The sequence below is a fragment of the Bombus vancouverensis genome, chromosome 4 (genome assembly GCF_051014615.1).
Source record: "Bombus vancouverensis nearcticus chromosome 4, iyBomVanc1_principal, whole genome shotgun sequence".
NCBI lineage: Eukaryota > Metazoa > Arthropoda > Insecta > Hymenoptera > Apidae > Bombus > Bombus vancouverensis.
In genome coordinates, this window is record NC_134914.1 from 19,749,828 (window position 1) to 19,764,493 (window position 14,666).

General features: G+C 41.5%; 1 protein-coding gene across 2 annotated transcripts in view; it reads right to left on the reverse strand.

Annotated features, from left to right (window-relative positions):
• The window catches only part of LOC117157569 (limbic system-associated membrane protein), a 238,373-nt gene that overhangs the window by 32,225 nt on the left and 191,482 nt on the right, over positions 1–14,666 (reverse strand). For both annotated transcript variants that reach the window (XM_033335694.2, XM_033335689.2), the window contains exon 3: positions 12,252–12,413. In XM_033335694.2, coding sequence (XP_033191585.1) covers positions 12,252–12,330 — 79 coding nt within the window. In that variant the 5' untranslated portion in view covers positions 12,331–12,413. The remainder of the gene's footprint in view (positions 1–12,251; positions 12,414–14,666) is intronic.

Genomic DNA, 14,666 nt, shown 5'->3' on the forward strand with positions numbered 1-14,666 from the left:
CGCGTATAAATACTTGGCCAGATTTCGACGAATCGAGAAACTTGCGTGGCGGAAACAGAAACGCGAACGCGAGCTCGTCTTCGTATAGGGGGCGCACGTTTCCTCGATTCGACGGTGGAACACGACTACGCCGTAATTCCAGCGAGTCCGGCTAACCAGGGTAAATAATTCCGATTCGAGACACAGGCCAGTGGCACGCTCATGTTTTATGCATAGACCAGACCCGCGGTCCGCCACGCGTTACACGTGGTTGTAGCTCCTGCTGGAATCACGAATCGCGCCACCACTTAAACGCGTATCGGCTCTGTCCACTGATTCGACGCTGTTCTCTCCCTTCGATATGCGTTCACGCGCTGCCTCTATCGGTGTATATACTATACAGGATGGAACAATCTCCTGTTACGAACCGCTGTTGGAGCGTTATTGGATGTCAAGCCGCGATACCGCGTCCCGAAACCAGACTTAGTTTCACCGAATTGTCCCGACTAGTCGCGACTCGTTGAATCCCTAATACGTCGAAGAGTTTCACGAGTTTCGGTTGTACTTGCTTCCAGTTGTGCGACTTAAAGCTAGAACTATCGAATACCTAAACCGAGACTATGCAGTAGTACAAACATAGCGCGATGAGGTTTAATTTCATCGAATTCCGCTGAATTCATCGTACTTTGCTTATTGGGAAAATATAATAAAATACGATGTAAACATAATTGCGCGAATCTCTTATACGATTGCACATACTTGGCTCCCGCAGAAATTTATAATTACCTATTTTCTATATCATCGAAACACATCTTTGAAATTTTTTTTTTCCCAGACGATTTCAACGACGGCTTTCATCGGCTATATGGAGCATTAAACGCTGTTCCGCAACAAAATCGCTGCCACGATTTCCAATCTAAACGCCAATTCTCACTTTTAAAGTCATCAGCTGTATCTCGAGCGATTCTCCATTTTTCAACTTTCGACGATTTCCCGACGATTTTCCCGACGATCTGCCCGACGATAACCAGAGAGTTTACACCGGCGCAACGCAGCGGAAAGCTGCCAAAAGTCCTCTTCTCGCGGAAACTTTGAATCCCATGATATTCACGGTACGATACGCGCTCAAGAGACGATCAGAATCGTCGGAAACGAATCCGTAAACGACGATGTGCAACGAACCCGTGAAACTTAAATAGAACGCACGAATTCGCCGAGATCGATCTAGCAAACGTCGCGAATTTCGCGTCACTTTACATTGTTTTACAAGGTTGGATCTTACAAGGTTGAATCGGTTTGAAACATTATCGATACATATGATCGCGATGATTGTATCTCATTTGCTAATGATTATCAAAGTCTAATCTGATGTAACTAAATTTGTATAAACAAGACATTTAATTTGATTACAGGTGTGTTACAAGTTTATCGTAACATCGAACATGTAGATTTTTGTTAGTCTAAGATTATTGCGGAAAGTTTTAAGAAACTAAAGAGAACGGTACGAATGAAATTTGAATCTAAATGTATAGATTAACGCGTTGCTGCTCAAAGTTGAAACTCGATCAATGCCAAATGCGTAATTCGATCGGCATCAAGACGAATGTAGAAAGAGGGAAAGCCGGGTGTCATAAATTGTGTGGCTGATGCGCCAACAAAAGGAGCAACGCGCCGCGACAGATAACAGCGTAACAGCGTAACAGCGTAACAGCGTAACAGCGTAACAGTGTAACAGCGTAACAGCGGCGCGGTGCGCGTCCGGCACGATAATGCGCGCGCGTTCCATTACGCACCGTAGCGATCGATCGTGCTGCGCTGCATAAAACGCGTACACGTTATCAGCGACGTGTTATCGAGCGACTGATTTATCATTACGAGGCAGCGCGTTCTCCGCTATCGGACGATGATCGACCGTTGTCGGTCTTTCCCGACGGGCCTTCTCTACCGATATACGCGCGGTCAGAAGCTCAGCGGGCTCGAACGTTGTTCGACAACGATCGCGTAGGCATCACGACGACATTTCGCGCGGCATACAACGCGAGTTTTTTCGTCGCGCGTACGTCAACGTATTCTATCAACGTATTCTATCGACGTATTCTACAGTAGGATACACGTGTCCGCTTTACGAGAATGTTTGGATCGTTCTAAAACATTTGCTCGATAAAGATTATTTTTGAAAGTAATAAATATTATTACTTTCTTTCATGCTCGATATCAAAATTATCAAACGAACATATCGTCACGTTATATTCTTGATAACTCTGATGAGTAGACTGTGCATTTCTATGCATTTATGAGAAACTTCGAACTGCAAAAATGCGCACAATGCATATAATATAAAATATCGAAAGTGGAATATTTAGTATAATATTTAGTACAATATTTAGTAGATGTTTATTTTTAGTCATGTTCGCAAAAATATAAAAATTCGTAAAAATTCGCAGTCTATCTTCTTTTTCTCAACCACTCCGCTCTCCGTGCCTAAAATTCTTCACGATGAAAATAATACGCTACGGTAGTAGCTTGCGAACTAATAGCTGCTTTTTTACAATGGATGTGCGATCTTTCTTTGTCAGGTTTATTCTGCTTTCTCAACTCGTACTGCCAGGCTGTGAAATAACAGCGAGGAACGTATGTACGTAGATGAAAAACGCTACAGCCGGTAAGCAATAAAACTGTCTTTTTCTTTCGACGCTTCTTATTCCTACTTGTCGTTTATCCATCGAAAAAGTATTAGCAATAGAATTCCGTATCGGATACGAAACGATATATTTGGTTGGAACGGTTTTACCGCTCGAAATACATTCCGTTCGTTAGTTTTTAAGTACACCGGATCAAATCGAACGTCACGCTGTATTAAATCTCGGACAGAAATACGCCTCGTCGTAGTTATCCTTATCCATTTAGCAATCGTTAACGCTAATCACGGCAAGCTGAAGTAATTCCATCGTCGAATTATCTGTCAAGTCATCGTGTTTCGAATTAGGCATTTCACGCCTACGTTTGTTGCACGCGAGCTCCCTTCAAATCCGACAACCATTCTCCTATAGTCTGCGAGTATCGATTCTGTCTGTCATAACCGAATAGTCGGAATGGTAAACGATACGAGCGGCAACGAATATTTCCAGCACCTTCCAGGAAACGGGGAACGCGTTTCTGTTAATTTTACTATTTTCCGTCGTGCGTGTCTCGTTCGGTAAACGAGCAACTTTTCCCGATAATTTTCTATCGATAATCATCGAAACTACTCCGATCAAACCCAATTCCAAAACTATGTGATTCTGTTATCACAGATACATCCACCTGTTGAATATAGATTCTTTATAGGATAACGTTTCAAAGTCAGATAATGATTCTTAAACGTTTAAATAACGTCATAATAATTTTCTAGGTTTACTTAAATTCCCAAAAGTGTCCTACTACTTACGAAAGGGAGCCTGTCTCGTTTATCATCGTTTCTTCGTTTACCGTATCGTCATTTTACAATTTTATAATTCCACGTCGAATAAAAAAATCGTAAAATTTGACTCGTTTCGTTACTTATCTCGTTCGTGTTACGCAAGAGAATTCATTAGCACCGCTAGCTTGAAACACGTGACGGGTAAAACTTCGCTAATGATATCGGCCCAAGTGTGCGAGAGCGAGGATTTACTATATTCGTTTTATTCCTAAATTTCGCGACTTCGAAGCTTCTTGAAATTATAATGAGCGTAGGATTTCCGCAAGGTACCGTGGGATCGCGAGTTGCTAAAGACACGGGGATACTAAAACGTTATAGAGATCGATCCCGCGGATACCAGGGTTTTTAAAGAGTTCTAGGGATATGGATGAGTCAACAGGCGAATATAAGTGCCTTTAAAACTTTCGGAAGTCGTTTCATATTTTTCCGAAGATTCCAAGGATATCGATACTTGCCAGACTTTTTTATGTTTATGGAAATGTGAAAGCAGCAGGGTTCCGTGCGTCGAGGGATTTCGATGATTCGAACCTTCGATGGTTCGACACCTGGAACGATGCAGGGACACGCAGGAACGGATCCTGAACTCTCCGGAGAGCTTATAGGTGTATCGCTGGTTTCAAGATCCGCGAGGTCTTCGGAGTCTCTAGAGTCCCTAGAGTTCCCGGAGGGTCTCTAAGTTCTTGGCGGTCTTGGAGAATCGTAGGATCTGCAAGGTGTTAGGGGTTTCCAAGGTCTCCAGAGTCAAAAGGGTTTCCGAAGCTTCCGCGGTCTTCGTAGTCTCTAGAGTGCTCGAAATCTGCGCGAGTCGTCTTACATGTATCTCTTGTCCGTTACGTTACGTACGTTGGTCTCCGAATTATAGGCGATCGAAGAAAATGTTCAAAGTTTTCGTTTCGTTTTCTTTTTACATTAAGAACGTTCCTCCTTGACGGCACTTTCCTAAAATCCATTAGATTTTCGTCTTTGGAACAAAGAAGATCTATCGTGTATTCGACCGGAGAATGTACGAGAAGAATGTACGACCTGTGAGAGAAGATAGAAAATGTGAGATCGTTGGAAGAACACCTGGTATTTTCGAGCGAGTACGGAACTCGGCGTTAAAGCGTGCGGTAGGCACGAAGATGATCGCTTGCAAGATTCGCTCGATCATCTGTAACTCGAAAACTAAGGTACGTAGAACCCGTGTTTGTCCGATTTTTTGTTCACGTATTTTAGCGTTTTTCATCGTAGAGCGATCCGATGAACGAACATGTATTTACGATTCATCTTTTACATATACATGTTGTTCCACGAATTGGGACATGCTTACACTTTCTCCCACAAACTCGCGAATTTCATACGTGCATTTCCTTATCGAAGGATTCGTATCTATTTCGATATATCCGGCGTAGTTATCGAGTTGCAGCAAGTTTATGATAATTGCATCGAAATCCATAATCGCAACTGCCGCAAATTCGGTGTTTTCGATAGCAAATGCCACGTGTCTGCAGATAATCTTATTTCATAGTAGGAACGCAAAGTTGCTTCTGTTTAACTTCGTGCGATCTAAAATGTCTTGTATTCGGTTCTATGGACTTGGAAGTGTTTGTATTATGTTGTACGAGTCTGAAGCTATTCGTACGCCATTCCATGCCAAGAATTCACGATTCTCTTGCCGAATCGAGTCTCACACAGGTTCAGTGTCACCTGCGTCTAGCCTTACGAGAGTTCAAATTCGCCACCACTTCTCCTGTCCAACTCGTCGTCTGTATTTGAGATTACTCGTTCGATGCTGTGTATATATTTAGTTTCAGAAATTCAAGTTGGCTAGTCTCGTATCCAAAGGTCTCGTACGATATTACCACCCACGTTAGAACGAACCGAATCTCTGGAAATCGGTCGTATAACTTGAAAACGCGCGTTTGTTTCCTCTAAAACGCCGATCAACTCGATTCCTGCAGACTCTACCTTTCAAAAAATTCGAATTTGCGCGTGAATAAAAAATCACGTACTCTCGTCGAAACGCGAAACGACTTTCACGTAGTCATTTTTCCGGTTCATATATATTAAACTTTACGCGTTCTTTCGCCAACTCGTAGCTTGTCGCTAACTTGTAGCTCGCAGGTAATAATTTTTCATTTGCGAATTTCCTCGGGCATTACATTTTTTCCTCCGCGAGTTCAGATATATATGCGTGTAACGAGAAGAAAGAGTAAAGAAAAGAACTGAAATTTCAGATTAAACGAACTATGAGTACGAGCACTTCTTTTCACGCTTATGAAACGAATTTTTCGATAATTAATTTAAAATTAAAGAGACAAGAAGAACGTGAAATAACTGTTCGTATTATCATGAAGAATTTTTAGGAAATAACAGAATATTTCCCGGTTATCGTATATTTGAAAGTGGCGTCGCTTGATAGACATTAGAGGAAAAAACAGCCACTTTATTTCCATTTAAACGCTTTAAAGGGATTCGATATTGTCGCGCAGGGAAGTGTGAAAATCGGCTCTTTCGAAGGAAATTTTCTCTTTAATGACACTTCAAATGCTTCGAATAGAGTCGTGTAGTCTGTGCGCCACGAAATTCGACATTCTCCAAATTTACGAAGATTCACCGAGTTCCAAGTTATTCACCGTTCGCTCAATAAAAAGCTTCGAATTTTTCAAATTTTATTTCGTCGCAGCGTGCAAGTTAAAACACGCGGCTCCTCGATGCCGCTTGTACGACCGCATTGCGGATGCTGGCTGAAAGTCCTCGTTTTAAGCACGTGAAATATTTATCGTTAGATTTCTTCTTGAATCGCGTCAAAGGAATAAAGTGCCAGCGACTACGAGATATCGAAAATGTACATTTTCCAATTAAATTTTTGAAATATTTGTTCGCCATAATTTATCAAATCTACGAAACGAACAAAGATCAAATCGAACTTTTAATTACGTAATATTTGGACTAAATTCGTTTGGCTATTATCTCCCTCTTTTATAGCGGGCTTACAAAATATCGATAACAATACTTTTATCGACGTCTTTACGTTCGATTGTCGTGGACATTCGTTAACATTAACGTTGTAATTTAATGCGGCTTAGCTTTGATCAGGACTTATCGACGCGGCTCCCATCATCCTTTCACCTGTAATCTCACGTTGTCGTTCTTTTACCGCAGAAACAAAGATTTGCGCGGTGAACGTTACGAGGATCGACGAGATTCGAGGCAACCGCCCTTGATCACCGTTTCACCCCTAAATAAATTTGAATCGCTACGAATAAACGCGCGTTCACGAAACAAAATGGCGTACAGATTTTCCCACGAGTGATTCCTTTAATCAACCTTGGAATGGTACCCTAATTTTTCGAATTACGTCACTTGGATTTTTCAGGTTTCGCGTAATTTTCTCACATTTTGAATATATACGAAATTTGAGAAAATTTTTTTGCGATTTGTATCTATCTATGTAACTATCGATGAAAGCTTTCGACTGCGATTCGGTATAACAGTCTATTTGTTAATCGTTTGAGTCTCGCTTGCACGCACGTGTCCGAGTAATTTTGTAGTGATATCGTCGAAACAGTACTAGCACGCGTAACATACCGCACTCATCGTTCCAGTTTTAGCTCCATAAGCTATCTTTTTATCCCCCCTCTTTGTCTCTTTCGTATATGTAGAAAGATAGAGTTGCATTCTTAGGACGATTAAACGATCGAGTAACAAAATTCATTTTTAGATTCGCAGTAGCCATCAATGCCTTGCGGTCTAAGTCGCAGAGCTAGACGGGCCGCGATACATAGCTCGAATCATCTGCGCTGCAGCAAACGGAACGGATAGGTTTTCCGCAGTCGTCGAATTCAAACCGCGTTTCCGTCTCGGACGAAAGTCAGGTATACGGGCAGATGCTTGTCAGCCTTAACAGAGTTGGAAACGTGACCGTCAGAACGCGTTAGAATCTTTTCCGCGAAACGCGAATACGACAGGAAGGAGACACGTGTAATCTCTCTTCTCTTTTGTCCGCTTCGTGAACGTTTTTTCGAAGAATGGGTTAGGAGCGAGAGAGAGAGAGAGAGAGAGAGAGAGAGAGAGAGAGAGAAACATCCACTTTCGACTGCGAATTCGGAATTCGACTGCGTTTCCGATTTGACGACGTGAAATCGGCTGGAGGAAATAAGCTTAGCTTTTGGAGAAAGAAACGTGACCTTCTCGCCACGTCGGGACCCACGTGCTTTCTTCACGGACGTGGTTTCGCCTGCCTTGGCTTTCCTACACCACGTTTCTATATTTTTTTTCCTGCGACGGACAAACTTTTCCAGCAAGTTTATATTTCGACGAACGCGATTAAAGAAACGGAACGCATAACCTTAAATTATGAAAAATTAATATGAAAAAATTGCTATTGGAATTTATGAATTTTAATTTCAATTTTACTAAAACGATTGAAACGTTAAAAGCTAAAATTTCACGGGTCGCAGTGAGATCGGATGGAGATTCGTTTTACCTGTTTAATTTTTCATGTTGCGTAGATTCGAAAAACGAATCGAAATGGAAACACGTAGGTTTGTAGAAAGATCGACGAATCATCGATGCAGCCTTAACAAACTATCAAAGTTGCTATCGAAGATCGGGGAAAAAGAATGCGATGATTCGATGTAACGAACAAACAAGTTTCCAGCAGAACATCGTGCAAGCTCGTTTGCTGTCGATTCGTTGAAACGATCCCTCAAAGATACGTGCACGTTATTACGTTGCAAAAGCAATTACGTCGCCGGTAATAATGACACGGCTCGATGACGTTTTAAAGACCCACATCAGGGAAGATTATCGTGAAATCCTTTAATGTCTGTCGGCGAATACCAGCGGTATCGTATCCGGGTACGTGAAAGCAGAAACGAGAGCCAGTTAACGTACTTTCGTATTACGAGCGACGATAATCCATAGACCGTAAACTATAACCACACAGATAACTCGATGACCACTGCCACTCGTCTGCCAAATTATGTGAAAATCGTTTAATCTTTCCGTATCTGAAATAAAGACGGTGTTTGTAATTAAAAAGGAGAATTCGCAGTTCGTAACGTACGACGATCGTTAGACAAAATTGCAAGCTGATGGTACGATAACGCGTTATAGTTATATTATAACGCAATTTAAATTTAGTTGGTTTCGGTGTACGGGAATGATGGAGCGAACGAAAAGGAGAAAAAACGAAAAAAGTGGACAGAAAAAGAATTTTACAAGCAGAAATTCGCGACGCTGCATGCCGACGGACAGCTGACGCGATTTGACGCTTTCTGGTTATACGGCGCGATACAACGATCCACGTAAGTTTTCATTGTTCGTGAAATAGCTGCGTGTCTTCTTTGGAATTAGAGAATTCACGGGACTTTGTCTTCTTTCCGTCAATCTTTTTTATCGTTATTTTCTTCGAGACACGAGGTTCGACGAGAGAAAGTTTACGAAAACGCATGTGTCGTTCCAATTAAATGCAAATTTCAAGGTAATACGAACGTGTGGTACATGCATAAAATGAAAAATTTCTTATTATCGAAATGAAAAATGAAAAAAGCGAGAAATAGGATAGATAGACACGTGTACGAAGAAGACGCGGCCGGTGATGGATGGATCCAGCGAGATGATTTACGGTGGCCACCTAATTTACAAGTGGAAATTCTCTAGTTGCTTAGCGGTAACACATTGTTAGGTGATTGAAATTAATTACTCGAATAAACCGCATCACGCAGGCACTTTAGTTGCGAATATTATTGCGCGGGTACGTAGGCCGTAGATAGGTAGCCGTATCTACCAGTTCTTCACGTTACGAGGTTCAATTGCAAACAATTTTCAGATTTAATTATGGAAAGTTTAGAATTTTACTGTACATTATGAATATCATCACGGAAAAGGTTTATCGATATATTTCCAAATATACGTAGAAGATCGTTAAACTTATGTTTCCAAATCACTAGTTATTACTAGTTATCTAGAATTATTAATGAAGTTATTCGATCATTTTTGGAGCCTATCCTCAACGGGATGAATTACAAAGACAGTTCGGTTCGATTAACCTGAGAAACATAAATTCGACTGGGGCAAGTCAGGAAATTCAATATCTTTCAGACTTATAAGACGTAGCCTTGACTTGCCGTCTATCGCGTGCTTGAAATCTGTTTTAAACGTATGGAAGAACGTACTCTGACTCGATTTTACGTAATAAATATTTCCAATAAGTTTCGTTCTGCGAAAAATCCGACTGAACTTAATGCGGAGATAAACCGGTGGTTGGTTTCATAGTTTGCCTTACCAAAATACAACAAGCTATTTGCCAGTATTTCCGAGCAAAATGTGTAATTTGATATGCTATTCGCGCAAGTTTTCTAACTAGTTTCATTCGAAACACAAATTTCGAATTAACGTAGCTGATAAGAAAAGTTTGCGCGTGTCTTACGTCCACCGTAATTTGCTCTGTTTTCGTTATTCAACAGCGCGTAATGTACGCTACTCGGTATTTGATCTCAAATATTCTACCTGGCCAAAAAACGAGCAAAAAGGAGTTTCTTCGACTTACATAGCCCGTAGCTCTCGTGTAAACATTCCTGTACGCGACATCTAATCAAAGAGAAGATAAATTCGAAAGCAATTAAAGGTAATTCGAGTCGTGTTAGACGAACCCTGGCGTATTTGCGAAACGAGTGAAGAACGGTTTCCCGATCAAACATTAAAACTACCTCTGTCTCTGTGGTGGTTGGATCGTACGGTACGCCGCGTTGCGCCGGAAGGTAGGTATGTTAAATTTTAGATTACCGAGTGCAAATCAATTTGTGGCGCGGAAGGACGTCACGGCTGCTCGCATCGTAATTACGCTGGTAATAAGAAGGAAAACGGTCGCATTTACTCTGTCGAAGACGAAGACGAAGACGAAGACGAAGACGACGATGAATTTACATAGTCGCGACGTTTAGGATTTATAACCGTGCGCAATCTGAATTTCATGGAAACTAATTCCGCGGCTCGTTTAATGGAGTCTTCCCTCGCGTGGCATAGACCGCCGCGTTGATTCTATCCGCCTCGATCTCGTTCGTTTTACGCACGCGCCACTGTCCTGTGTCTTTCTCACGCAATTCATTAGTTAATCAAAAGCGTGACTCAACGCGACGCAACCAGTTGGCCACCGTCGATTTAGTTCGCGTACTATTCTTGTAAACGCGCTCGTTTTCTGCGTGACAAGGTGGACAGCGACTCGACGTCTAGTTAAAGTGGAAATCAGGGCGTGAAAATGCCGTTTTTTTTTTTTTTTTTAGTTCTTTGTTTCCCGAGCGTGGACAACTGCTTGAATTTATAGCGATAAGTAACGCGAGATCGAACGATGGTTGAACTATTATAGCTCCAGCCTCTAGGTAGAGCTCCGTACTTCTGTCAATAATTTGGCTCTTTTATATATCATTTTGCATATGCTACGATGAAATAAAAATGTTCGACTATTTACTGAAGCATCAAGTTTCCACAAAATTAAATTCCTAGCAGGTTCTTGGCTTGTACAGGTTGTTCTCCACAACGGTGTATCTTATTATCTTGATCTTACCATATCTGTTTTATGTCAAGAATATGTCATAATCATAGGAGTGTGATAGATGGAAAATTAATAAATCCGGTGATAGATCGACGTGGCTCGTCGAAATCCAGCGCACGGATGACGCGATTATAGGTGATTCTAGCGTATCGCAAGTTCTGCGCTCTTGAACAGCCCCTGTCGCGATTGTTCGACCGACTCGATATTCTCGATACGATGCTCTATGGATCGTTCGTGTCGTACGGTTCTGATTAATGAGAGGACGCGAGTGTGTTCGCGCTTCGGTTGAATGTCAAAGGGAACGCGAACCCGATGCGGAGGATGTTTGATCTCTTCGATTGTCCAATGATTACACTTCTATAGAAACCCTCTGTCATCTATTTCGATCATTTTATGTAATGTATAATGGTGTCACGCGTCAAACAAATATATTAAAAATTATGGGAATAACGCGCGATGAAGAGATTGTCGACGACAGATGATAAGCAGACCGCGGCTGTTCATGCCATTTATTGAAAATTTAAAGGGGAAAAATAAATATAAGAATATGAAATATTCGAAGCACAGTGCCGATTGTAATATTTAGTCAGCCAACTGAATTTTTATCTCGTTCCTCCTTGTGTGTAAATAAATGTTCTTTATTCAACGACAAATTATTTTATTAGGCTCGAAATTAGACTTTTATTAATTTATTAATTTCCATTATTCTTAATTCGGCCGGCAGTCAACTTTGAAAGAGCAATTGATTTTTAATTCGTGTACGTATTTGTTTCGTTTACTCGCCTTGATCCTCGCAGATTATTATCAGCCGATATAGGTTTCCGATTGATTAACTAGCTCGTCACGTTTCAAACGTACGCACACAATGTCCAATGAACGTAATATGCACGAACATAAATAACGATCATAAAGCGTATATTAATATCAACTCGTTACCGGGCTGTCTTTAACGAAGTTTGTTACGGTAATAACAAAATACGATAATAAATTTTCGTGAAATTTAAGAACTTGTATATACACGATTAATATTAGGAAATATAATAGACAAGATATATTTCGATTCTCATATCGTCGGATGAATGTTTAATATCGTTGTACGGCTCTTGATCGTTGAACGACAGACACTAACGATAAACGCAAGGCCAATTACCGAAATTAACGAAAGATGGCTGGTTCGCCTGAATAAAGGTTGGTCCTTGATTTTTTAGTTTCATAATTCGACCGATGGGATATTTGGAAAAACGATGTCGCGATGAAAAATTCGTAGCCACGTACCTGTATGAGAGTCGGACGCCGATAGGTAAACGAGGCAGCAAGTCGTTAGGAGCCGAAGGAGCCACATGACACTACACATGATTGCCCGATGCGTGGCTCCTCCCTTCCTTATCTGTTCCCGCTGCTGCGGTTCGCGTACCGCTGCCTCGACATTCCTGTCATCTGAAACACACGACCGGATATCACGATAGTTTCAACTGCATCCATGCACCAACGGGGCTTCGACTTATCTCCAAGCCGCGTTCGAAGCCTTTCTGTTCGCACAGATCGATTAACTTTGCGAGCAGATTCGCTGAAACGTATAATAGGTCGCGTAGTTCGATCATCCTGTCCGTTAAAATCAAGTTCCATGGAAACTCGAGAGATACTCGGTTACTTTTCGTATCGTTACTAGAAGAAGTATTTCTAACGCGATAATAGAAAAATACGTTAATAACTTTCGCAAATGTTTCGCAGCAAAAATCATGTCTAAGATATCTCTTCCTCGCATTAATCACTATACGTATGTACGATCGTTGCACGAGTTGTGCGATGTTCGAAGAAGATCGCTTTGCTGCGTTTCATTTTGGCGGATGTAGTTTTTCATCGGATCGATAATATTTCAGGGTTTTCCAAAACGAAATGGCGAGCAGACGACGTTCGAATGGTCGAAACGAGAGAGAAGAGTATAGGAGAGAAGAGTTTCGATGCCATGGCCATAACGTAATTAACTGGTTTTATTTTAGCGCGTGCGGAACGGCCGGTTGGTCCGCTAATATGAAAGTATCGCGGACTCTGCGGGGATTAACTTCTGAAACTTTCCCACGGGCAGCGTGCGCGGATTTTAATTAAAGTATAATTAAGCACCGTTGGACGGGGAATTCGTTGAAAGAAACAAAGAATCGACGTGGCGCCCTCTGTTCTAGTTCGTCGTTTTCCATCGTAATCTCGTAAACCAAAGAGAACACGACGAACTTTCCGGATACCCGGTGATCAGTTGTTTTAAGAACTTTAACGCGTTTAACGCGTAGTTACCTTTGATCTATTCAAACAACGGTACATATGTACAGTCGATGTTCCTGATCAAATTTACTCAGAGTTCGCCTAAATTAATTTACCCGTTACGTATAAACGTGATCCACGTGTATAAATAAGAATCATCTTGAATTTATCCTTCCTACGATTTTAATTTTAAGCACATATCCTTCTATCCTCCAATGAAACGTTTTTTTCTATCGCTACACCGGTGGAAATTCGTTTTGTCGTTGTTCAACCGGCATTACGCTTAACGTACGACAGCGATTCCTCGAATTACGTTTCCATTCGTGGTTCTAGAAAAAATTTGGAGAAAATGTAAAAAATATCTCTTCTCGCGATCGGCAACCGCCGAGTGGCCAATGTTCACGAGGATGAAACAAAAAGTCCACAGACCGCACAACCACTGCTAGCGAAATCAATCCTAAATGGTGAACGTGGTGCTACGTAGCCTTCGGCTGCGAGCAACTGTACGTGTACTTTCGTTTTTCGCGTCGTTTCTCTCATCTGCCGGGCCTTCGATTCTTCGCGACAAGGTTTGCCAAGGTTCCGTCGGTGTGATCGGCACGGCATCGGTTCGAAACGAAAGATTCTAGTCACGAACGAGCTTCTTGCCTGACTATGGCTATGTACTACGATATTTGAATAAAAGTTGCGGTTCAGTTAACACGTATTTACAGCGTTGACTCGGAAGGCTCGCGTGCGATTTTATTTGCACGCCGTCGCTGGGAACCTAGGCTTTCAGCGTTGTTCCTTTTACGTCACCTACCGAACACGGATTTCTTTTATCGGCCACGCGATAGACACGCTTTCTACCTGCGAGCATGGAGACATTTAACTTTGACGTTCGATTCGGATATCCTAATCGAATTTTCAGCCGAGTTTTCAGCCAGACTTCGCTCGTACGACGTCGTGAAGAAGATATCGTCGAAAATCGAACGCAATCAACCAGAGTTTGTTAGATTTTATTTGGCAACGGGAAATTGTGTCAAAGTAACTATATTGTCCTTTAATGTGCCAGTGTGAGATTCATCCACGTGTATTCACTCGCGTTCGTAGGCATTACATATACTTTGTAAAAAAAAAGCATTATACAATACAATTTCTTCTCTTTTGCGTTCTTCGACCATTACTTTAACGAATACTGGAAGTCGTTACGAAACCTTGCGAATTCTGAAATTCAGGTTTGAAAATTGCGAGAACCAATGCTTGTGATTCCTGTTTGTCATCGAAATACAGTTTCTTTCTCTTGTAACCGTTGTCTTGCACGAATAGAAAATCGATTGTCACGCTTTATATAGAATCAGCAAGTGTCCTAATACTTACGAACAGATGAATAATATGTATCAACGTGTTAGCGAAGCTAGATAAATTTCAGCTGTGCTACCTCACCCTACAGAG